Genomic DNA, 26,476 nt, shown 5'->3' on the forward strand with positions numbered 1-26,476 from the left:
GCCTTTTTTAGGCTTGCTACGTGGTTTCCTTCCTCAGGGGATTTAATCACCACGTCATCTATGTATACTTCCAAGGATTGTCCTATCATATCATGAAAAATAGAATTCATTGCCCTTTGGTAGGTGGCCCCTGCATTCCTCAAATCGAAGGGCATTACAGTATATTCGAAACCACTTATATGTCCTGGACACATAAAGGCTATCTTGTGGATGTCCTGTTCTGCCATCATAATCTGGTTATAACCTGCATTGCCGTCCATGAAAGATAGCATCTGGTTATGAACAGCTCCATCTACTAGCATGTCTGCCATTGGCATAGGATATTCGTCTTTAGGAGATGCCTCATTCAGATTTCTGTAATCCACGCAGATTCTAACTGCCCCTGTTTTTCTTTTGAGAACAGGTACAATATTTGCTAACCAATCGGCATAGACGGCTGGCCTGATGAATCCTGCCTTGAGCAACCTTTCTATCTCTTCTTTGACCTTTAGTTCTGTGTCCATAGACATTCTTCTTCTGGCCTGTTTGACTGGAAGGTAGCCATCTTTAATTGGCAGCTTGTGCTCTACTAACTGCCTGTCCAATCCTGGCATTTCGTGGTAATGCCAGGCAAAATAATCTCTGAATTCCTACAAAAGTGCCATGAGTTCAGTCTTGAGTGGCTCCTTCAAAAGTGTGTTGATGAAAGTAGGCCTTGGATCCTCTTCTGTCCCTAAGTTTATCTCCTGTAGAGGATCCTCTACTTCTGGCAGGGAGTCATCTAGTGCTGCTGGTGCAAAATCTAATACTTCCTCCTGTAAAATTTCCTCCTCTTGTTCTTTTGTGCTTTCATGGGTGAATTCTGCCATATTGATGGCTGGATTTTGTATGAAAAGCCTCCTTTCTCCCCAGTATATCAACAATATTTTTGTGATGGATCGGATTGTTGCAGCTCGATCCTTGTCTAGTTGATTAGGACTAAACATCAGAGTTCTGGAAGTTTAGCACAAAAAGGTCTATTCCAGTCCTCTGGAGAACTGGCTAAACCTTCTTCAATGAGTCTTTGGGCCGTGACACCATGTGGGCGGCCGTTCTGATTGACTCCGAGGAAAGTGAAGGGACCGAGGTCATCATGATAATACCTTGCTTCAAAGCACATGGCAGAGGGCAGGAATGGCCGTGGATCGGCCTCTATAATCTCCATGCAGACTTCTTCATTCCATAGTGCTAACTGCTGGTGGAGGGTGGAAGGAATACAAAGGCTCTGGTGAATCCAATCCCTGCCAAGTAGTGCATTGTAGGTGGTGGAAGTAGTGTCTATAACAAAGAATGCTATTTTCAACTCTTTGCTTCGGACTATGACATCCACATCTAAGATGCCATGTATTTTGGTGATGCCCCCAGCGAAGTTGGTGACGGTCAATCGTGTTGGAATCAGATCTTTCTCTGTCCTGCCCAACTTGGTCAGCATTCTGTGGGGTAATAGATTAATGGCTGCACCTCCATCTACCATGATCTTGGAAATAGGAATACCCCCAAGATTTGCCGTTATAAACAAAGGTCTGAGGTGATTTGCCATTTCTCTGGTTGGCTTGGCGAAACAAGGTTGCTCTGTAGCTAGTTTATTGGCTGTTCTGCCTGTCTTGGGTTTTCTGGTTGTGGTTCTGGTGGCTCCTCTGCTTCTGCCAATCTACATTCAAAGCTTTCCTGAGAGAAAACATCCCCTTCCAGAGTGCTTTCTTGTCCTTCGGCAGCCCTGAATTTACCTGGTAGGATGAATACCATGTTAATTCCCAGATCACCCTGTAGGAGGTCTTCTAATTCTGTGCCAAAAGCTTCTGTTTCTGGGTCCAATTCTTCACCAAATTCCATTAATTCTTCCCCGTATTTTTCCGTCCAGTCATCCTGTTCTGCTACTTCGAGGGGCTCTTTCTGATCATCTGCAGAAGGTTCATAGTCCAATTGCTCTTCTTCATATTCCTCAGTGTAGTCGTCTTCTCCTTGTAATGGGGTTGACCCGGATTTCTCTGGTGTCTGCGTGGTGTCAGGACGACTGCTGGAGGACGAGGCTACATGGATAGGAGACCTGGCTGGTGGTTCTGTTTTCAGCAATTCCCTTGACTGGCAGGCTTTCTGTTCTGTCTGAGGAAGTGTTTCAGGATTCTTTCCTTTCCTGGCAGAACTGGGTTGTGAACGTACCTGCGTACTATCTTGGCTCCTAAGATATGTGCAGTATTGCCTCTGGATTCTCCTTTTCTGAGTTCTGGTCAGCTCCAGAGTCGGTCTACCGCTTCTTCCTACGGAATACTATCTCCCTTCTATGATCGTTGCCAAGGGTTTTTCGTTTCCGGGTGTCTTGACTGGTATTTCCTTTCTGGGTTGCTCCGTCCTCCTCTCGCTGTATTGTGTAGGCCTAAGACAGCTCTTCTGCCTTGTTTTGTCTCGGGATGAGGTTCCAATCCTGTCAAAGACACTAGGTGTGGGTTGATTTTGTGTGTCTAGAACCACCTCTAGCTCTGTTTCACATTTGCACCTACTGCAGAGCACTACCCCAGCCGAGATGGTCGCTCTTGGTATTTGACTGGTCTCCCTTATGACTCTTCTGCCTCTGCTGCAACCAGCATCTGTGATTGGCTCGGTTTTCCTTTGTTCTGGCCAATTTAAGTTGACCATATTGACTTGAGGTTGAGGAAAAGGATCCGTTGTGACCGATGGTGGTTTTTCTGCCAGTTTCAACCTTCCTGCCGCTATCCCTTCTTGTATCACGTCCCTGAAAACCACACAACTATTGGTAGAATGGTTCCAAGAGTTGTGCCACCTGCAGTACTGTCTGCCCTTGAGTTCTTCCGGCTTCGGAATTCTGTGAGGCGTTTCTATTGCCTTCTGCAGTAGCATTTCGTCGAACAAGGCATCAACCTTGGTTAAGTCAAAAGAGTAAACCTTGTTTTGTGTTGGCTTGTTTGGAACGAATCCTCCTGTGAATGGTGGTGGCTTTTGGTCTTTAGGTGGCTTTGTGAGGGCTTTGCAACTAATGAGATGTTTTAGTTTTGCCATTTCCGCCACTGAAACCTCTTTCTCTTCTGATTCTTCTGCATCTTCTTGTGATTCCACCTCGATCAGGTGGACTGAAGAAGAAGGGGTTTTATAGTATGTACCTTGGAGGAGTTCCTCCTTTGCTGTTCTTCCCTGAGTAACTCCTCATATTTGGATGCCCTATCAGCCAGTTCTGCCAGATCTCCAAATAATATCCCGTCGAACCTCTTCCTGAGAGAGATTTTAAGGGCGGCTTGGGCCATCTGGATGAAGTGTCTTTCTTCCATGGGGATTCGGCACTTCATTTTGAGCTTTCTGAACCTGGTTATGAAATCTTGGGCCGGTTCATCTTCACTTTGCTTGAGGGCAGCAAGATCACTGATGGTGACTTCTGGCTGAATCCTGTAATAGTAGTCATGGAAGACATTTTCCATCTGTTCCCAGGTTTGAACAGAGTTAGCTGGCAGGCTGGTGTACCAGGTAAAAGCTTGTCCAGAGAGAGAGTTGCCGAAAAGCCTTAGTTTCAGCAGAGGGTTGTTCTCGATAGCTATGCATTGGACGGAGAACCTGCCTATATGTTCAACTGAAGAAGCATGGGGGTCCTCCCCATTGAACAGAGTGAAGTTTGGTACTTTGAAACCTGGAGACAACGGCATTTGATCGATATAAGCTGGGTATGGCTTTCTGTAAATAGGCCTTTCCCCCCTTCTAATCTCGGGCTCCATGATTTCTCTGATCATTCTTTGCAATGCTCCTATGTCATTCAGAGCATTGACGGGGGGAAGATTTTGTCCCTGCTCTGGCTGAACGTAATCAAACCTGGGTTCTGCTCTGTGCGGTCTGGGTGGAACTTCCTCCCTGTGTTCTTCCTGCTCTTCGACTTCTGGATGATTCCTCCAGTTTGCCCCTGGTCTATTTCTGTCATGATTAGCAAAAAGGTTGTTCCCTCCTCGGCCTCTCCTCCCTCTTACAAGTGGAGGGAATGGATTAGGGTCCATCCTTCTAGGTCTATATGGCAATACTGCCGGTGGTTCAGGCAGAAGCGCCAAAGGATGATCATGTGGGGCCACATGAGGTGGAACGGGCTGAGGTTCTGGCTGGTTCTAAGCCAGTTCCAGGTTATCTGGTTGAGCTGGGGCTTCATGTCCTTGATTAGGAAGGGCTCCTTCCCTCGAGCCAGCTTGGATTTCTCTGTGGTCTGGCACTCCAGCCATCTGTGCAACTAGGGGATTTTCCTGGTATGGCCACGTTAATCCCGGCGGAGGGCCATACGGGAGATCTAACTGCTGGAGTATAGGATCCTGGTTTGGAATTCTGGCCATGGCGGATTCTCGGTCCTTCCGGAACTGTCTGTTAACCTGCCATTGCATCATGGCTGTCATGTTATTGAGAGTGTCCTGACTCCTTTGCACTGTGATTTCTTGTCGGAGTACTGACTCCTGTATTTGATTCATCCTTTTGGAGCCAGTCCTGGAACGTCTACTTCCTGTACTGCCGTGGGCAGATTGCCTAGCATCGCTTTCTTCTGACTCGAGGCCTTCCCTGAGAACCATCTTGTTTTTCTCCATATCTGGTGTGGGTTTTGACCAGATCTTCCGGTGTTTGTAAATCTGTGAATGATTCTGTCAGAGCATGTATACTGAGAAATCCCACCGGGCGTGCCAAATTGTTCACCCGTTTTCGTGTTTTACTCCTGAGGTGGAAGGGCGAAGTTCCCCACTGGCTTGGAGACCACTTGTTGGTCGACAAGTCAGCTTTCTTTGGTGTGCGAGCGTGCCACTGCTAGCAATGTAAATTCTAGCAGACTTATTTTTAGATTGGATAACTTGCGCCTCAAGTTACTGACTTCTAAAACAAATGATTGTGAATTTGGGTGAGGAATATCTCCCAAGTAAGTTCTTTTCTTGCCTCAGACTGGTGAGGACTTTCATAATCTATCTCAGTATCAAATGGTTGTTCTGGCCAGAATAGATAACAATAAAATACTGCTTCAGGCAGAACTGCCTTTTACAAAATTAAGAAGGGAGAAATCAACTCTAGAAAGATAAGAAGATGGCTGGAATCCCATTTCTGCCTGGATAGAGACTTCTGATCCGGGCTGGATTGGGTATGTCTGTGCTGGACTGTGCTGTCAACAACTTTGGCTGCTTAGCTTCAGCTGTAAATCGATACCAAAGTTCAATTTTAGCAGAGCTTCAATCTACTTCAAGCCTTGGGAGACTTTTGAGCGGGCAGAACTGCAGGAATTCTTCAGTTTGAAGGGACAGAAGTGGCTATTCTCGAGGATTTAGCAAGCTGGAACTATGCTGTAAAATTTGTTGAGGTTTTCATATTGGTGAAAACTCAGACTATGTTTGTCTTGGCTTTTGCTGAACCAAATTTGTAACGAGAAGGATCTCGTTTTCAGAAGACTTATTTTCTAAGTCTGAACTTTGGGATTCTGATCTAAAGCTGTTTTTTTCTCTTGGGATCCAAGTGAACTTTTTCTTATTTGTTTTTTTTTTGATTGATTGATGAATTGAATGTCCTTTGTTTCTTTGCCTTCTTTCGCTTTTATAAGAGATCCTCCTAAGGAGGTCATTTTTAATCTTTTAAATAATGGGCGGCAAAAAGATCTCTTATAATGTAAAGTAAGAAGGGTTTTTTAGATAGGTTCTGAGCAGTCACCTCCTAAAACCAGTCCCTTCCCTGGTTTTCTGGGTGGCAGCTTTCTAATTCAACCAACGCCACCGTCTGTGTGGGCTTTTTATGGCGGTTTTGGCTCTTTTTCTTTTGTATTTTCTGAGTGGTTCCCTGTTTCCCGTTCTAATTTAGAAAGCGTGATCCGTGAATTTCTTGGGAGATGGTGTATTGATTTGGAGCAAAATCTTGAACACAGATGGGTTTTTGATCTTCAATTGGCAGTGTTTCAGAGACGTCCCTCTCACATTTTTAAATTTTAGTTGAAAATGCTGACTTTTCCAAAGCTGAGGCAATCACGTGGGTGTGTCTTTGATCCCTTGGTTTTGAATCTATCGAAAATTACGGGCTGATCTTTTGAAGTCCATTTCGAAAGTTTCCACATCTGGGCTTTCTTTGGGCTGAGGCTTTATTTCCAACGTTCTTGGTGTGAAGCCCAAACTGTTTGGATCTTAATTTTTGTTTTTCTCAAGTCTCTGGGCTGGGCAGGCAATTTTATCATGGGCCTGCCTTCTGGTCTTGGGCGTGCCGAATTTGGGCCCAAACAATAATCTATTAAAAAAATAATTGAAAATGCAAGAAAATATAAATAAATTGAAAATGCAAAAAAAAAACAAAAAAAAAAATATGCAAGGAAAAAAAAAAGGTGACATTAAATTGAATAAAACGGCATTTATAAATATTTTACCTCGTCTGCAAGATTTTGATCGCTTCGAATGTTGTCACTCGCTTTTCCCAACGCATCTCTCCATTTCCCTGACTCTTTATTCAAAAAATTTCACCTACTAGCGAAGGCCATTTCAGTCCGAGACGAACTCGATCTTTCACAAAATTCTCCATGAATTTTTTTTCACATATGAGAGAACTTCATCTCATTGCCTGTGATCGAGCAATGACCGACTTTCACCCAACACTCACACAACACAATATCTTCCTGAGTTGTCCACGCGCTTCCGGCTTTGATGGAAGAGGCCATTTGTTTTTTGATACAAATGGAAAGTAGTAGGAAAATGTGAGTGAAAAGTAAAAAATATAGGAAGGAGAAGAGTTTGTATGAAGATTTGATGTGGAAAGTGAATAAAATTGTCAGGTATTTATAGGGAAAAAATACAAAATTTTTTGGTATTTTTTAAAAAAAATTTCGATTTTTTTTGCAATTTTTTAAGCCAAAAAAATCAAAGCCGTCAGATTTTTGAAAAAAATTTGATCGAAGCGTCTAGGAAGCACCACGTGGCTTCTTCCCGTTGGTTTCTGTCAGCACTGGCCTCAGTCGTGACGTCACGCTAACGTCAACGGTTGAAATCAAATATTTTCTTTTACCGTTGGCGCGTGAAATTCGTGACGTCACGACTGACGTTAGCAGTCTTCGAGCAACAGTCCAATCCAATTTTGCCCCTAAGCTTGCCTGGGCTAGTAAGTCCCATGCCCTACCCGAGCTGGGATGTGCGCGCTAGAGATGGGTTTGGGGTCTAGGGCAGCCTTTTGTCTGGGCCAGGCCCCTGCGTTGGAGGTGGCCTTATTCCACCTGCACAGTCCAGTTTTGGATAAAAGCAAAAACTAGATAAAACATAAAAAATAAAAAAACTTATTAAATTTAAGTTATTCCTTTGGGATGTGCACACTGGCGATGGGTTTGGGGCCTAGGGCAGCCGTTTGCCTGGGCCAGGCCCCTGCGCTGGAGGTGGCCTTATTCCACCTGCCGAGCCATCTTGATCTGTCTACTTGGTGCTCACCCAGCAAATTCAAAGATCTAAACAAACTAATATTATATAATATGTATTTTTCATCTATCTAACTGAGGTGGGTACATACATGATCTTTCATGATTTTTTGTTGTTGGCCTGTGATTGGAGTAAGTTGATTTTTCTTTTTCTTTTTCTACAGAATGGAGCAAATTGATTTTTAATGCTTTTGTATGATGGTGGTGTGAAGATGGCAGGTTTCCTTCCTTTATTTCTTCCTATGTTTGTTGTCTTATTTATTTATTTGGTAGTTTGTAAAAAATTAGTGGAAGGGTTTGAAGTTTGAGGTGAGGTGGGTTGCTTCTTGCTATATCAACTTTCACATCATAGATAGATTGGTACTGGATTGCTTATGACCTTTTTGTCTTATGATTTGTGAGTCTTACCTTCCAAGGCAAACCCTCCATTATTTTGTTCTCTTTTTATTTAGTGTTTTTTTTTATTCTTTCATAATGTGCTCAATTTTTTATAGGACCTTTGCCTAGCATTTTCGTTTTATAGACAAAAAGGTGAATAGCACAATGTTTAGTTAATAAACAGCCTAATATCTATCTTTTCTGTTTTAACAATAAATATACTAAGGATAGTGTTATTTTCCTTCTCAATATGTAATTTTTCACTATGTTCAGCATTTGTTATTTTCCTTCTCAATATGTTATCAAGTTGGAAGTGTAAGATGACACTGCTTACATTAAGTTTGAAGCGACAATTTGGGAGTTTGAATAATAATTGCCTTGACAAAGTACTAGTTTAAAACACATTGTAGTGGGCTAGGTGCAAAAAGCAATTATTTTTCTTTTCCACAACCGATATCCTAAGTTCGATTTCCATCTTACTCAATATCGCTTATATCAAAAGTATTAACTGAATACATTGATTGCAACTAATTTTTTTCGTTAATTGTAGTGATTTTTTAATTCTCACCATGATAAATTCTTTGGAAGGTATGCATGTAATGAGGAAACAAACGAAAAGGACCATAAAATGACTTCTGCCAAAATATAAAATGAAATTGCAAGATGACGACCCTCATTCCACTGTTGCAATTTTTTATTTTTTATTTTTTATTTTGTGTTATTTTCAAGTTCTTGGACAAGCAATCTTATTGAGATGAATGACGCTTACAACATCATTTAGTCATTGACGCAAAAGACCCCTTACAATGGGTTTGGGACAATTGATACATTTGAACTCATTTCTTTTTCTGGCCACATGATGCCTCTCAACTCCAGGCAGAGCCAAAAATAAATCAAAGGTCAAGTAAACATTATAATTCATCGTAATTCATCTTAGTTCATGCAGAAGCCGTGGCTAATAGTCCATTGTGCCTGAGCAGTGGCTCTGGTGAAGGTTCACGACCCCGGAATTCCACGAAAACCTGGAAACAAACAATCAAAACATTCAGAAAGAAACTTAGGAGGAGGGTATTGGATATAAGATTAAAGAAATCAAAATCAGTATGCTCTTTAAGAGCACTTACAAAAAGAACGACAATGAATGGATCCAAAGCTTGGTTAAGCACTAGAACAATTATGGACAAAGCCATATATTATTTCATTACAAAGCAGAGATGGTTGAAACCAAATAAAGCTTTTCCCACAAACAAATTGTGGGGAAAAAAATATAAGGAAATCATGAAAAGGTATGCATGCCGTAACGAATATAGTTTGTCTAACCTCTAGTGGTGCTTTCCCGCCTCCAAGAGCAAGGATGGTTTCTCTGAACTTGTGTCCGGTTTCTTTAACAGCCTGTTGCAAGATTAAACATCATGCGAATAGATCAAACTTGAAAAGAAGGCAGATGGCTTGACATGTTTGATGAACCAAGTCCAATGTCATAGTGTGTTCAAGCATGTAAAAAACCCATGAGGTGAGCAAAGCCGCACGACGTCTACGGTATATGATAAATATAAAAAATCAACAAGGAGCTATGGGGAGGTGATGCATAATCTATTCATGAATTATTACTCCCTGTTACACAATGTAAGTTGCAAAACTTGTCCAGTTCTTATGCGCAGCTGTTTCCAGCTTACCTCGCTGTCATCCAATCCAGCATCCTCAAATGCAGAGAAAGCATCAGCAGACAACACCTCAGCCCACTGAAAAATAGAGCAATTTCCACTCAAAATAAAATTCCTTAGGAAATGGACAACTAAAAATACAAAGCAAGGCCACAAATCACAGGGATATGATAAAATATTACAAATACTTTGATCAGTCAACAAACTCGAGCCAGGGACTGACTTGAAGACATCATTATAAGGTACTAGAGTTTTTTCTCTTTTCTTTTATTTTTTGGTTCAGAAAGTTGAACACAGGTTATCTTAAGAGAAAAAACAAGAAATACCTTGTAACTGTAGTACCCAGCTGCATATCCACCTAATATTCACAGAAAAGCAATATACAAATAAACATTTAAGGTCAGATGGATTTAAAAATTAGAACACTGCTGAGAAGTTGAAAGTCAGTAAGTAGAAGCAAACCTGCAAATATATGTCTGAAACCACAAAGGAACCTGTCTTCTGGAAGTGAAGGGATCACTTGTGTTCGTTCACTAACCCTGCGATCAACATCGAAGATGGATTCTGATCCACCAGGTATGTAATCAGTGTGCAACTTCAGATCTACACTTGCAAATCTTATCTGAAATATGCAAATCAAAGACAAAATCTGTCATGTATATGAATACAGATGACGTCCTGAAACGATGGATAATACAAGCAAATTACTACAATAAAAAAACAAATATATGTAGTGAAAATCATTCAAAAATTAATGTACAATGAAGTGCATAAATGCTATGAATCTTATCTACAAAAAAGAACTTCTATTAGGCATTTTCTTATTTCACTACAAGTAGTTTAGAATTTGTATTCCCTTTATTAGGTTTTTCTCTGTATTGAAGTGTTCAGCTTTTATTTTATTTTTCTTACTTTTGCACATAAATTGTATATCAATAAATGCAATTCTTCATCTCTTTGATTGTCTCTTGCCTATCTTAGTTTGGTTTTACCGAAATTTACAGGTACATTTTACTAAAAGTTGGAACATTCTATAGTTATAATAAAGTTGCACAAGAATGTCGGATTCAAACTTTTGACAAGATGTTTGTCATAAAGTCTTCAAGATGCCAGAATGCACAAAGTTGACATACCTCAGTATAACACCACAAGAAAGACATTCTTCACGGAGAACAAACAATACTTCAGTATAGCACAATGATAAGCAAGACAAAACCCCGCAAAGAATCCAGATTTACATCCTCAACAAAAGTAAAACCATGTAATATTTAAATCAATAGTACAAGAATAGAACAATATAAAAAGCCAACACGATGTCTGGAAAAAGTAACACCCAGATACTGAACTGACCTGCCGAAGGCTTAGGGAGCCTGCACGGAAAGTCCTAGCTGCGAGAAGCTTTTTATATGTTTCTTCTGGAAGAGTCTCCCCAGTTTCATAATGTTTTGCAATGCTCATTAAAGTGTCTCTACAGCAATTCAAGAAATAAAACATTAATACTGTGACAAAGAACATAGGATCCTACTGTCACTTGATACAGCATGGAAGGGAAACCAGCTCTAGGTTTTAGGACAGAATTCCCACATATATAAAGTTTTAAAGCATAGCACGCATATTTGACACAATCAGTATAAAGGTAAGTAATTTGAGAAACAAGGGGCAAGTGCGTGATGAGATGATAAAGCAACTATATATTTCATACATGTATCCCTTTCCCCATCTCCTTCTTTGACACAATCAGTATATAGGTCTGTCATTTGAGAGGTAAATCTAGAAGATTAGAAGCATAATAGTTCAAAGTATTTTAGCAGACAAGATTACCTATGGTAACACCAGTTTTCCATGAACTGAGAGGGTAATTCAACAGCATCCCATTCTATTCCTCGAAGACCAGCAACTAGACCCTCATCTTGCTTAGTCAGCATATGCTGAAGTGCATGACCAAATTCATGGAAGACAGTCTCTAACTACAAAAATAATCACTATTTTATAACTGCGTAAGACAAAAATATACAAAATTGTTGCATTCAGTGCCCCACCCAAAATTTCCCAGATTTTCTTTCTATAAAGAAATTCAGAGCCTTCTTAATAGTTGATTATATCAACTTAAAAAAAAAAAAAAAAAAAAACTCATTGGCATTCTACAAGTAGAAGAATAGGACTTGTTACCAGCAATAGCACAAGCCTAAGCTTGGCAATACTTGCATGCATTCCTCAGACCAAGCCAGTCAGAACATCAATAGGAAAAGTGTTTCTGAAAATATTATTTAAATTTGGGCATGTGTTGATTGGATACCAAGGCCTTCACATAAACCAATCAACACTTACTCATGCTGAACCAGAATTAATAAAGTCACTCCAACCACTAGATGGATGGACTCTGATCAGTGCATCTCAATCTGAAAGAGGGATCCATAATACATCCTTGGATCTATGAAACACACTTTCAGTAATCTATATCATCAAACTTTCATATAGCTCCGATACAGGAGGAAGCGAAATGATGGGCTTGATCTCCTCATCAAAAAATATGATGGGGCTCAAAAGTAGGCACATTCCTTTTCCATTCCCACTAAACCATCCCCTGAACCCCTTTACTTTCGCTCCCCTTCTAATTACTCTAGCTTTTGGTCATGGCCAGTTAGCTAAAAATGAATGTAATTCAATTTACCTCGCGGAAGGTCATAAGGCTGGGCTTGTTTCCCACTGGTGGTGTTTGATTGCACACCATGTGTGCCACAGGCAACCTCGCAGAGGCACCATCACGTGACAATACATGACTCCTAGCAAGAACTTCACGCATCCATGCACCTCCCTTTTTCTCTGATGGACGAGTATATGGATCAAAATAAAAGTATGCAACGGGACTCCCAGAAGAATCTTTGATGCGATAGAATCTAACATCATTGTTCCAAACCTGAGAGACGTGTGTATATATATATATATATGTATATGAGTACAGGACGCAAATTTATATCTTCATTAAATGAACCAAAATATAGCAATTCCAATAAAACATACATACCGGAGCTAGACCATCAGCCGGTTCAATATTAATTCCAAAAAGCATATTTGCTAGGTTAAACAGGCCATCCATGACCTTGGGCAAGGAGAAATATGGACGCAATTCTTCCTGTAGAATACAAAGGCAGGAATATAAGTCTTGCGAACAAAAACGGCGGCCTTAAATTAATGGGAAAATGATAGCACACAAAAATTTAAAACAAGAAAGAAAGAGTTTGACAATCTCCAATTATGTGTCATTAATATACGTTGTCACACAAAAGTGACACAAGATTTAATGAAGTGAATGAGAGTAGCAGGTACTAATTACACCATTTGATGTTACACATGTAATTCCAAACAGATGAAGATTAGAAGTTGCACACAACACACATATGAGCAGAGAGTGAGAGAGAGAGAGAGAGAGAGAGAAAAAACCTCATTGATGTCAAATTTAGACTCACGAAGCCTCTCACTCCAAAAGCTGGTGTCCCAGTGATTCAAATCATCAGCTTCTGGAGCATCTTTACTTTTGGAGAAATTCTTAAGGTCTTCCATATCTACAAGGATATAAATAAATAAAAACTTCAGTATATTTTCTAACATAAAAGACTTTTTGCTGAATATAGTTTCATTAAAAATTATCTTCATTTTCCTCCTTATATATATATTTTTTTTGGAAAGCTAACAAAGAATGATAAACTCTATTTAAAAATCATAGAAATAACTTTCCACAAAGTAGGAATTGTCAATAACCTACCTTGAACTGCAGCATTCCAGGAAGCACTTCGAAGCTTTTCTAGGAGCTCTTCTGCTTTTTCAACAGTAGCCATTTTGGTTGCCATGCTTACCTAATACATTATATCTCAGCAAGCCTATCATAAGAAAGTATGTTTAAAATGAATAGACGCACCTCAGCATAGTTATTGTAATTCAGAAGCTTGGCCTTTTCCAACCTAAGCTTCAAAATTGAGTCAACGATAGCAGTATTATCCAAATCTCCACTGGATGCACGAGTTACATAAGCACGGTATATTTCCTCACGCAAAGACCGGTTTCGAGCATGTTGCATAACAGAGAGAAAACTTGGGCCATCCAATGTAATTATCCAAGGCCCATTCTCAGCAATTGCATTTTCATGCCCCTGATCAGATACACAGATGCAACAGATGAAACTAAGTAAGATAAATAACAAGTCTAAAGAAACCTTGTCAGGGTACAATTGGAATACCTTTGACAGCGCTGTTTGTGCTGCCATTCCCAGAGCAGTGGCTGGCAATCCTTCAATTTCATTCTTTTCAGTAACTAGCTTTTCAAACTTCTTTGTGGCATCCAAAACATTCTCTTCAAATTTGTGAGACAGTCTTTTTAGTTCCTGCAAATAGAAATGCCAAAATCAAGTAATGGTAACACCAAACTAAAATGAGAATATCATCATCGATACCTATTTGTTAGTCTTACTTGAATTAAATAGATATTAACTCATATCCAATATTTCCATATTGAAGGGAAAGGCCCAAAAAAATTAAATAAATAAATAAACTACAAATAAAAAATACGAAGAAAAGGCAGCACAGAAGTTTTCTAATATAGATTAAGTCAAACTATTGCCTCCAAGCCCCTCCTCCCCCTCCAAATATATAAGAAAGGGGTAATATCAATAAGCAAAGCTCATACAAGCCCATTTGAAACTATGTATCCAAGGAATAACATGGCATAAGTTAGCACGCGGCTGTAGCGCCGGTAGCAACTCATATAGTGATGCCAAAACCTGAGTTACCATAAATGGATAACAACCTTCTTCCAAGATTAAAAAAAAAGAAGATCAAAGACACAACGAAGGATGACATTCAAAAAGACTCCTACAGTACTTAATAAATTTATTAAAGCACACCTGTTCAATTTTGTTAAAATTGTCTCTTTTATCATCCTCTAGAGAAACACCACTCAAAACTGCCTCCTTTATTTGGCCTGCACAAGCACAATAAGAGAAATGTCAGACAAGACAAGCATAGACAAAAACGTAAAGGTAAAAGGAAAACCACACTTTGCATGGATAATGTTTAAGCAGGATGCCATGATGTTAATTTTGTTAGCTTGTAAAATTGTAACTAAGCCTTCTACAAAACATGCATTGAGGAAATAACAAATTTTGCACATGGCTCCCAGTCCTGTGTCCGGTTCAAGCACCAATTGCAAGCCTTCCTTTTTCTAGTGTAAAATATAGCAAGGCTCAGTGGTACAGGTTTAGTTCATCAAACATCACAATTACTTTAGAATAGAAAAACCAATGAAAAGGTCGTGAAGCCCCATATGCCTTGTAGATTCAACTTTTACATGGTACAATATATAAGAATACTCACTTTCAACTATACGTTTGCGGGCCTCAGTCAGCGTCTGCCAATCAGGAGATTCTAGAATAGCTTTAAATGCATTGTAAATTGGTTTACTTTGCCCCAACCTAAGCTGAAACTTAACTTTCTCTGGCTGCAGAGCACCACCGAACAAGAACCCAAAGCAAAATCAAAACAAAGAAGCCAATTCATGGACCAAAAATGTAATAATACTGAGAAGTTAGTTAGAGAGAGTTAAAAGGACAGCTTTCAGAGTCAAGTCAATATCATCTCATATGGCCCTCTTTGAAATAAGGGGAATGCTAGTAACCTTTAGAGAGCGCGAAACATGTGTCATTCTCCTTACATTTAAAACTATGTCATTAATGCATCATACAAAATCCATACCTGGACTTCTTCAATAGCAGAACGAAGCTCCGAAGAGTCCTTAACAGACTTAAGGTGGTTGACTATCCCCCAAACCACAGTTAATTGGTCAACGATCTTCTCCAGCGGCACGACCAGCTTCGGCCAGGTGGGCTCCACCGTACGCTCTAATTCCTCCAAATCACCCTCCTTTAAACCCCACCATGGAAACCATCAAATCCAAACCCAGAAAAAACCAGATCCCAATTAGAAAAAACACGAAGAACCCAGAAACCAATACAAAACAAAACAAATAGCCAAAATGCAGAAAAACTAAGAAAATCATAAAATCCCAGAAACTCAAATACGATACCAGTTTCTTCAAGAGAGCACGAATCCCAGGTCGCACGTGCTTGGCATCGACGACATCGAAGGGAGGGAAGTCAAAGTCTTGGAGAAGAGGATTGGCTCCGAGAGCTTCGTCTAGAGAAGCAGAGGAGGCCATTGCAGTTGCAGATAGGGAAGAACAAGGGCGAGAAGAGAGTTAAGGATTGGTAGTGGCGGATTTGTGGAGACTGAGGCAGAAGGAGAAGGAAGAAGACCAGAGGGGACAATACTGGAATATGGGTAGATGTTTAGGGGCAAAATGGAGGAAAGGAGTGCGCTTTTAGGAGGAGAGGGTGGACTGAACGAGAGAGAATGACGCCACTAGCCATGCATGTTAAATATTGAATATAAGAAGAGAAGCCAGCAGGGCTCTCTTTCGTACGTGGAGCTTTAAGATATGCCTCATTTCGGTTTTTCTATGTCCTTCGTTTTGTGCATTTGAGGTTTAAGATATGCTTCATTTTGTTTTTTTACGTGGAAAAATGGCACACCATAATTAAAAACTAATGGAAGTTGCATTGTAAATTCGGATTCTGACTGAAAAGTTTTTAATTGGGCACACTTTAATTAGAATGGGAATTGTGTCAATGGTCCATAGTTTAGTGGTAATAGCTTATGATTGGGATGACACCTGCTGCAACCAACCCACAGATGTGTGCCATATCTGCCAACAATATTGCTTTCTGTTTGTTGCATACCTGTCAAGTACTTAAAAAGGAAATTTTGGACTTCTCCATCATCACATCAGGTCAAATTCTAAATTCCAAATGAAATTGTAATTCTGTTTTAGTTTTCTCAAGAAAAGATGAGTAAAGGTTTTCTTAAGAGTTTTTTTCTTCTTATAATTCAAATCCAAACAAGTTTTGTTTATACCGTAATCAACAAAGCGTATTCGGCATCAGACGGTCGACACTTAAGAAAGAAAATACGCTAAACAAGCACACATGCAAGCCCTTAGAAGACGAGTGACATGATCTCCTTCGTAACCTACCGAAGGAAGGCCCCATTCCGAAGCGATAAACACCTGCCAAAGCTCTCGACTACATAACTTAGAGCTATGACACATGTCACCTCCACAACGGTTTGCACAAAGTCCCACATCAAAACTTTGTGCAAAACTCCCATTTTCACTTCCCTATAACTAGGGAATAGTGCCCAAGTAAAAAGGGTAACTATTTTATCACATTTACTGTTATTCTGTCAAAATTACCACATATAGCTGACTTAAGCATCGGAGAGCCTTCGGCAAGCACCACACCGGTGTCCGAAGCTTGACGACTGCTTCTTCCTCATTGTCTTCTGCAGGATCTCCAAATACCAAAGGTCCACACCTCTTCTGCTGAAGATCTGACATTCCTCTACCTAAGTTGACCCTCCCAAAAAGAGCATCAACATTTGGCGCCGTCCGTGGGAAACGACTTCCGAATCTCACCTCTCTACCATTCCCGCTGGCTCCCTCTCCTACACTCCGCTATGCCGAGCGAGGCCAGCCTCGATACCCAGCACCATACCCCTCATGGGGATTCCTCCTGAAAGAAACCTTCGGCAGAGGCAAATCTCCAAGCAGAAGTGGAGCGCCTCCGCACCAGTATCGCCAAGATGACGGAAAATTACAAACACCTTCATACCAAGAATGTTGAGCTGGAGCATGATTGCCGTGCCTTGAAGCGTAACAGGAAGCGCACTCACCACCACGGCATCTAGCAGAACCTTACCCAGGGTGTTGAACACACCTAACCTAACCAACCAGTGGTCTCCCGTCATAGCTCTCTGGTCCAGTTTAGGCCCAACAAGGGGAAAGGCCGCCTTCATCCAGAGATGACCAAATTGCGGCTTCCCCACATTTCCCCACCAAAGGATCGGCCCTATATCCCGACCAAGATCTACAAAGATTGCAGGCACCTTATCTCTGAGCTTATCCTTATTCTTGTCAACCTCGATGACCCACGGGTGGCACAACTAGGCCCCCTACCATAGCCCACCACTTATCCGCCAAGGAAGGTGCGGGGAACTCAGACGACTAGGAGTCTTATCACCCTGAGGACGGGAGCCCTACCAGACCGAAGCGTTCGAGGAGTGGGAAGCCTACCCAACTTTTTCCCACCCGCAAGATAAGCCTCCGGCAACCAGTGCTCTCCCTCATGCTGACCCTGCCATGAGACTCCTCTTTGAGAAGGTCCGACGTCTTGAGAAGGACATTCAGCAGCTCCGGATTGCCTTCTACATGGGCAAGGAGGATCCTCTCACCCACATCCACTCTTTTCAATCCGCCCTCTAATGCAAGGGCCTCAGTGACGAAGGCATGTGCCTCATTTTCCCCTCTACCCTCAGTGGCGCTGCTCTAAATTGGTTCTATCGGCTGAACCCTCAAACTATCAACTCCTTCGACAACTTGAAACAGACATTCATAGACCATTTTATGATCCAGACTGATGGCCTGTACTCTGTGAACTACTTGTACATGCTTTGGTAGGGTAAGGACGAGCCCCTATGAGAGAGTACCCTGCCCGCTTCAGCCAAGAGTACTGCCATTGCCCAGAAACGGAAGATTGTGCTGCCTTCAGGGCCTTCAAGAGTGGTCTCCGTGAATCCAACTACCGCTACCTAGTCCACAGTAACCCATGGAACACGTACACTGAACTCATGAAGCAGGCAACCATCCACGCCAAAGCCGAATATTTCAACTCCAAGCATGGCCCAGCCAACCAGTCACAGATCACCTTTAGCGACCCTCTGCAGGCTTCAGCACCCACTCCTACCAAATCGAACCATTATACCACCTATGGGAGTGTGTTGGTCAATGAAGCACCTATCATACCCAAACCTCCTCCCCGAAGACCCACCAACAAGCCTATGCCAAACACCAGCGTCTTCTGTCGTTTCCACCAATTTAAATGCTATGATACAGAATCCTGCGTTGCCTTGCGCAACATCATTGCAGGGCTCATCCGTGAAGGGAATTAGATAAATACGTCCACAATCCTCCACCTCCCCCAAACCCCCACCAACACTAGATCAACATGATCTCTACCATCAGTGGCGGCCTTACTTTGGAAGGCACATCTAACAACTCCATCAAGCACTATGTCCGATCTTCCTAAGCACATCAAGTCTTCAGCACTGAGCATGAGAGCATGCCTAAGGCCTCTAGGAATGGCTGGGCCCCTATTACTTTCAGCAAGGAAGAAGAGCATGGCGTCATCTACACCCATGACGACTCGTTGATCATTTGGGCAGAATCTCCAACTTTGATGTCAGGCGCATCTTGGTCGACACCGATAGCTCGATCAGCATCATGTTCACCGAAGCATTTAATGAACTTCAAGTCCCTGACCATCTGCTGGACCACAGCATCACCCCTCTCGTGAGTTTCTCTGGCAATGTGGTCCAACCCATCGGAAGCATCCATCTCCCCATCTCTATTAGTTCAGCACCCTAACGCGCCATGGTCACCACCCCATTCCTAATTGTCGACTGCCCTACGGCTAACAACGTCATTCTTAGACGCCCTGCCTTGGCACAAATGCGAGTTTTCATCTCCACACGCATGCTACTGCTGAAGTTCCCTACTATTCACAGCACAGGCACGTTGAGAGGCGACCAACTCGACGATCGAAGCTGCTATGCTTCGGCTATCAAATCTACCACCCGCCCCCTCGATGTGAAGCCCTTTCGGTCACTACAGCCCCACCTTTTCCCTGAGCTGGCACTGAAAGCCCTGAGGACCCTAGGGAAGAATCCGCCACCCCTTAACCTTCGCTCTTCCCTTATAACCTTTCTCCGCCTTAATTCCTAGGTCTTCGCCTGGTCCTACAATGAGGCATATCGTCTTATCTCATCTCCCATCGGCTCAGCATCAACCCTGCCATACGACTTGTTTAGCAGAAGCGTCGCGTCTATGACCTGGAACGATATGAGGCCATGAAAATGGAGGTGGAGAAACTTCGAAGTATTGGTTTAATCAAGGAAGTTGACTACCCTACGTGGCTAGCCAACATGGTGATGGTAAGCAAACCAAAGAAGGGCTGGTGACAGCTTCCCCCTACCCCGAATCGACCAGCTTGTGGACGCCACATCAAACCACGCCTTTCTTAGCTTCATGGATGCCTACTCTGGATATAACCAGGTCTTCATGCACCCTGACTACCAGGCCCACACATCTTTCATTACTGATCTGGGCCTCTACTGTTACAAGATGATGCCCTTCAGCCTCAAGAATGCTGGAGCTACCTATCAATGCCTTGTGAACAACCTTTTCACCCCATTAATCGATCATACCATGGAATTTTATGTCGATGACATGCTAGTCAAAAGTCGCACTACTGACGAGCACATCCCCAACCAATCTACTATGTTTGAGGTACTGAAGCGACACAACATGCGACTCAACCCCATGAACAAGGCCGGCCCTTAGTAAACAAGAAAAAAAAAAATTTGCTTGTGTCTTTTTTTTTTTTTGGTGCTTAAATAGAATAATTTCATGGAAATGCTAACAAACTTTAATTATGAAAAAAAAACATTATTTATTTCCAAATTTATGCTTGGCAGAAACTAAAGAGTCAAAAAAATGTAGGGGCTGTTTGGTAGGATATTTAGAGGCCCGTTTTTGTTTTTTGAGCCCAAATACAAATAAAAAATGCTTTCGGTGGGTTGTTGACAAAAACACAGAAAAGGTATTGGGAGAATGAATTCACGCTTAAAGCGTAAAAAGTGAAAACGCCAAAATGACGTTCTCGCCATTCCCAACTCTAAATTAGAGGACGCAGGATTCTATTTGGGAAAACAGAGAAAACAAGGGAAACAGAACACGCTTCGTCCCTTCACCGCTTCGTCCCTTCGTCCCTTCGTCTATGTCGCCCTTTCTTCTTCGTCTTCATCCCCTCATCTTCGTCTTCATCTTCATCCCCTCATCTTCGTCTTCGTCTTCGTCCCTTCATCCAAGTCTGAAACAGAAACACGCCCTTCATCTACGGGAAGCAGAGAAATTCCTTGCTTCTCTCTTTTGCAATCTTCCTACACACTCTCTTGGAAGATCTTGGTAAGAAAAATTTGTATAAAAATATTTCGTTTTAGACTTGGGTATTTTTGTATGGTGTATCTGAAACTTTTCTTCTCAGATTTTGTTTCCCACTCTCTTGGAAGATCTTGCTGCAAAGCCTTCTGGAAAATTTGGAACGAAATTACTCTTTTTCTGCTATTTATGTTTAGATTTGGGTATGAAGACTATGGTGTTATTTGTGTTTAGATTTGGGGTTTTCTTTATGCTAACTTTAATTTCATTTTTGTTTATGTCGATGGTTGAATTTTTTCTTGTTTTCTGCAATTGATCTTGACTAGGATTGAATTTTTTCCTTGTTTTCTGCATTTGGTTAAGTCAAAGGAGCTGGATCTGTTTTCTGGTTTTAGTTTGCTTTATAACTCTGATTTTCTGTTTACTATGATTATAGTAAACGGGCAAGATTGATTCTTAAATTTGGTAAAATTTTATGTGATTCGATTGAAATAGTAGGATGAAACTCTTGTAAACATCAGTTCTGTCAAACATTTGGTTTTGGACTAGTTTAGGAAGGATGAAACTCTTGAAATAGGAGCTGTTGTTAGATGGAATTGACAGATTGATTGTTGGCTTTATATGTTTTCTGGTTTTAGACGAAACAATACTTAGTGCATTTGAGAATAAATCTGGACTAGTTTAGGAAGGCTATTTGGTAGTTTCTAGTTATGCACTACATGATTGAAGGTTGTCATAATTTACTTTCTTTAAAAGGATATGGCGTCCAAGAATGTTGATGGTCAAGAAAAAATGTCATGGGCCCCAAGACATGAGACAATATTCATACATATATTGCATGAACATGTGAAGAATGGTGACTTGCAGACATCAACTTTTAAAATGAAAGTTTGGGCATAAGTAAGTGATGAGTTGTATGCACAATGTGGACAAAAATGTACTATTCCACAACTTAAATCTAAGTTTAATAGACTGCGACAAGTGCATCATGACTTCTCAGATTTGATTGAGCATCGGGATTTGGGTGGGATCCTATTGCAAACACAGTGACTGCCTCAGAGGATGTTTGGGCAAGTTACTTGAAGGTATTATAATAATATCATATAGAAGTCTTTGTAATATTATTTTTTAACTGACTCTGATACATAAGAATTGGTTGTGACATTTGATATAATATAATTTTCATGGTTTGTAGAGTAAGCCAAAAGCGAAGCAATTTCGCACGCAAGGCTTAGAGCACTATCAACTTTTAGGGGAGATATTCAACACTACTACTGCAACTGGGCAATTGCATTATGCCTCTAGTCAACTTCCTCCTAACTCAGATGATGAACGTGAGTTAGAAAATAACTTCCTTAACATCGGAGTTCACATCAATGTTGACTTGGATGATGATGGTGACAACCCTCATGGAGTGGTAAAGGAAAAAGAAAGTGTGCAACTACTGCTCCACCTGAGCGTCGTCCGAAGAAATGGGATAAAATGAAATCTTATTTGGATGTTTGCAGTGAAGTTATGAGTCAAAAATTACAGCGAGAAAAGGAAAAGAGTCTTGAGGCATCTAGCACCTCTAAGGAGATGTATTCGATTGAAGAATGCATAGACATTGTTGAGACAATGGGAGACATTGTTGAGACAATGGGAGACATTGATAACGTACGATACATTCAACAAGATGCTAGAAAAGATAGTGCTTGTTGAATGGAGGAAAATCTTTGTTACAATGCTAGCAACAAGGAGGAGAGTTGGTTGGCTAGTCTTTAGGATTACTACTTATGTTTGTTGTTGAGAGGATATTTAGGAATTGTTCTTGTTATTATGTTTGATGTTTGTGACTTTAGTTTGTATGCATATTTATGGATTTTTGTGACTTTAATTTGTATGCATATTCATAGATTTTTGTGAATTTAATTTGTATGCATATTTGAAGGTACTAGACATGTCTACAAGGAATGAAGACAATCACTCTGATAGTGATTCAGATCTTGAAGAAATGGAGCAACATATGATAATTTGTATGCATATTTATGAATATTGGCAATCATATGTAGACAGAACTCCATGTCATAACTCTATTTTATCTGGGCATGAATATGTTCAAGAGTTGTTGAATGGCCATCCAGATAGGATTTATGACTCGTTTTGCATGTAAAAACATGTATTCCAAAGGTTGTGTTACGCACTTGAGAGTTTAAATTTGCTACAGAATGATAGACATGTGAGTACTCAAGAGGCAGTGGCAATTTTCTTATTTATAGTGTCTTATAGTATCCGCATGCAAGTGGCTGCTAAGCGTTTCCAACGATCTAAAGACACCATTCATAGACAATTTAAGCGTATTTTGGGAGCTTTATGTGCGTTAGCACCATGCATTATAAGACCACAAAGTCGAGGGGAAACACCTTCTCAAATTTTGAATAACCCAAAGTATTATCCTTATTTTGAGGTAAGAAATTGATTGTTTTATTTATTTTATTACTATAATTATATATTTTAAATGATATTTATTTTAGTTTCTAAATATATGAATTTATCATAGAAGTGTATTGGTGCAATTGATGGAACTCATGTTGCTGCTTGGGCACTAGCTCAAAAGCAAACCTCATATCGTGGTAGGAAGATCCTTATTACTCAAAATGTCATGTGCGCTTGCTCTTTTGACATGATGTTCACTTTTATTTATATGGGTTGGGAAGGGACTGCAAATGACTCTAGGGTGTTCATAGATGCAGTGATGAGGCCAGAAAATGAGTTTCCTTTTCCAGATGAAGGTATAAACATAAGATTACAATTAATATTATTATGTACATTATTTGTGTCATGCAAGTAATAAATTAAAATTACTGGGTATTACTATGTTGTGGATGCTGGATATTCAAACGTGCCTAGATTCTTGGCACCCTACCGAGGTGAGAGATATCATTTGCGTGATTATAGAGGACCTCGATGAGCACCAAGAGGTCCTATGGAGTTGTTCAACTATAGGCATTCCTCATTACGTAATGTAATTGAGCCGTGTTTTGGTGTTTTGAAAGCTCGTTTTTCAATTTTGAAATTGATGCCTAATTATCCTCCGAGAAGGCAACGACGAATTCCTATTGCATGTTGATAGGACCCAACCCAAATTCCACTTTGGAATCTGAGCCGAACCCTGTGAGTATCTGACACCTGGCTAATGTCGGGCACAAAGACCAAACTGCCCTTCTAACTAAAAATCCACTTTTAAAATAATATTATCTTCTGCCAAAAAATTCGGCAGAGTTTCCCCTGTAATTTACTCATTCCCCAAAATTTTCACATGTCATCAAACATTTATATAACTCAATCGTTCAGCATGCATTCAATTATATCTAAACAAATTAAGCATTATAATATTCTGGTCTCAGGTTGCCATAAATCAAATGAACCAATCTGCTAATAAAATTCATCTCAACTTTCAAAACAACACTATTGCATTGGTAATCTTAAGCATTCTAACTCGTGGATGCACCTTATAACCATAGGCTGCCTACGTACCCTTATTGAGGGATCAAGTCACACGTAGTTCTTTAATTGCAAAAACCACTTTAGTTCTCAAATTTCATCTCAGCTTTCTGTTTCAAGCTTCCTGGCATTTCTCACATAGCAATATGTAATCAAACAAAGAAATAAAAACATTTATATCAAGTAAGCATGCTTGGAAAGCCATAACCATCAATTCCTCATGACACCAATGGTGACACGTCCTGACCTGTAATTCTCGCTGGAATCAGGAGACATCTGGTCCACCTTGTCCGCAATCCTCGCTCCCACGGTCCAGATAACTCTAATACTCGTGGGGCTAAATATGCTAGAAAAACTTAAGATATTTAATACTATATAAAATAATAAAAGATAAAGATAAATAAACATACTAAAATAAAATAAAATAAAATAAGTTAAAGATTTATAAGCTTCGAAGACCCTTGTATCCTTGTATTGAAACTCCTGTAATGTTCATAAATAAATAAATAAATATATATATCAACAACTTAATTAGAATCTATATGTATATTTCCATCTAACACTTGTAAAACAAATGTGACGCTTAAGAAAATAATGGTAGCCGTATAAAATCCTCAATTTAATTTAAAAGCATCTCAGGACTTAAATTCTCTCACCTAGGCATACCCCCAGTTCTGATCCGTCAATTCCTTTAATACCGTCAATTTCATATATCCGTCAATTCCAATAATAATCCGTCAATTCCAATGTTAGTCCATCAATTCCATCCTCGCAAGTCTCGGAACCATAAAGTTAACCCAGCTGCATTCCTCGCAGGTCTCAGAGATAACACTTCAATCTGAGCCGCAATCCTCGCAAGTCTCAGAGATAACACTTCAATCTGAGCCGCAATCCTAGCACCACATGGTTCAGGCGTCCCCGAAACTCGTGGGGCATCATCAAAATAACAAACTGTCTCAAGGAAACTGGGGGGATACCTTCGCGGTAGGTTTGAAAACCATAACTCGTCATTTATATAAACTTTAAATAGATTGGTTCTCAACTAAATTTAAAATATATATATCATAATCTGATAAAAGCCAAAAGCTAAGATTCATCCTTTTCAACTACTGAATATATATATATATATGCTAAACACTTGGCTAGTTTGTTAACTATCTCGATCACTGCTTAGCATACCATTCCAATATTATATTTATAGTCCTACCACACAATTAACCATATGAACATATATAAATAAGTGATAAATAAACAGATAATTAAATACTCATCTCAAAATCACATAAAATCATGAAGTTAAAACCATAACTAAACCAAATGAACACTCGCACACACATGAGCTTTCTAAAAGCTCAACCATATCCTATGGAGCTCATCCTCATTATTTAATCCAAAGTCCTGGCCCTGGGCTCCTAGAAATACGTGCATTGTATTTGAAGTCATTCTCAAGCCTATGTAAGCATTTCCAATGATTAGAACGGTCTAGGAGTGTCTCGGGACTCAAAAAGCAATAAGTCCCAAAAAGTCAACCTAGGACCCCGTGGGGTCCACGACCTCAAAATTTCAATCCAAGAGTTCCTAGAGGTCTAACCATGCCTAGGACACATGTCCCGAGAGTTTGGTCTCGATCGGACGGTCTGGCTACTCACGATCGCACAATCGGACGGTTACTATAAACTTAGCCCTAGGGTTGGCCTTTTCGGAGTATCCGGGACTCCGATTCTCGATCCGTTGAATCCTACACGATCCAAAAATTGTCTAACTTGACATATACGAGAATAACTACTATCCAACGGTTCAAATGTATCAAACCTGGAAATCGCACAATATGCAAGATCCAATCGGGGCTCAAACGTTGTCCAAATTGAGATCCGCGAATTCCTACGTGCTCGTGAAAACACGATTTCATTTTAGGACTGATAGTGACCTCACTATGCAGCCCACGCGCCGCCACATGCGCTGGCAGAGCGTGGGTGGCTTGATCAATTTCCGGCAGCCGAAAATACTCCAAACCGCTAACCCAAACTCTTATCCTAGGTATAACACCCTATTTGGAACCAATTTTGTTCTTGGACCTAATTTGATAAATGACCGGAAGTGGCCGGAATCTCATCCTTAAATCCGGCCAAATTTTGGGTTACAAATCGAGTTGCCTACACTAGAAATTGATCAAATCTTACCCAACCATCAGCTAGAACACATCAAAAGGATGGAAAAATACACCAAATTCAAAGAAAATGATGGCCGGAGGTGCCCAAACGAGCTCCACAAAATTCCGTCAAAAACTTTCCAAACCGCCCTATTTCGTGGCGGTTTCCGGCCACCACGACGGCGGATCGAGGCTGAGATGGGCTGGGACTGGAAGAGGGAAGTGTGGTGGTTCTAACGGGACTGGTCTTCCTTCGATTGGTGGCCGAAGTTGAGAGATATCACTTTTGGA

General features: G+C 40.7%; 1 protein-coding gene and 1 long non-coding RNA gene across 2 annotated transcripts; one reads left to right on the forward strand and one right to left on the reverse strand.

Moving 5' to 3' along the window:
• On the reverse strand, positions 8,466–15,876 carry LOC18775601 (organellar oligopeptidase A, chloroplastic/mitochondrial). The gene is made up of 17 exons (XM_007204902.2): positions 15,529–15,876; positions 15,198–15,365; positions 14,820–14,943; positions 14,351–14,427; positions 13,688–13,831; positions 13,370–13,600; positions 13,217–13,307; positions 12,895–13,016; positions 12,479–12,586; positions 12,125–12,370; positions 11,275–11,420; positions 10,804–10,921; positions 9,916–10,075; positions 9,780–9,811; positions 9,466–9,531; positions 9,110–9,181; positions 8,466–8,811 (listed from the first exon to the last, which is right to left on the reverse strand). The coding sequence occupies exons 1-17, from the start codon at positions 15,658–15,660 to the stop codon at positions 8,728–8,730; spliced, it is 2,121 nt and encodes a 706-aa protein (XP_007204964.1). The 5' UTR covers positions 15,661–15,876; the 3' UTR covers positions 8,466–8,727.
• On the forward strand, positions 20,211–22,647 carry LOC18771965. The gene is made up of 3 exons (XR_002272150.1): positions 20,211–20,580; positions 20,660–21,638; positions 21,749–22,647. It is a non-coding gene; the product is annotated as an uncharacterized LOC18771965 (long non-coding RNA).

This window comes from Prunus persica, chromosome G6, assembly GCF_000346465.2.
Source record: "Prunus persica cultivar Lovell chromosome G6, Prunus_persica_NCBIv2, whole genome shotgun sequence".
NCBI lineage: Eukaryota > Viridiplantae > Streptophyta > Magnoliopsida > Rosales > Rosaceae > Prunus > Prunus persica.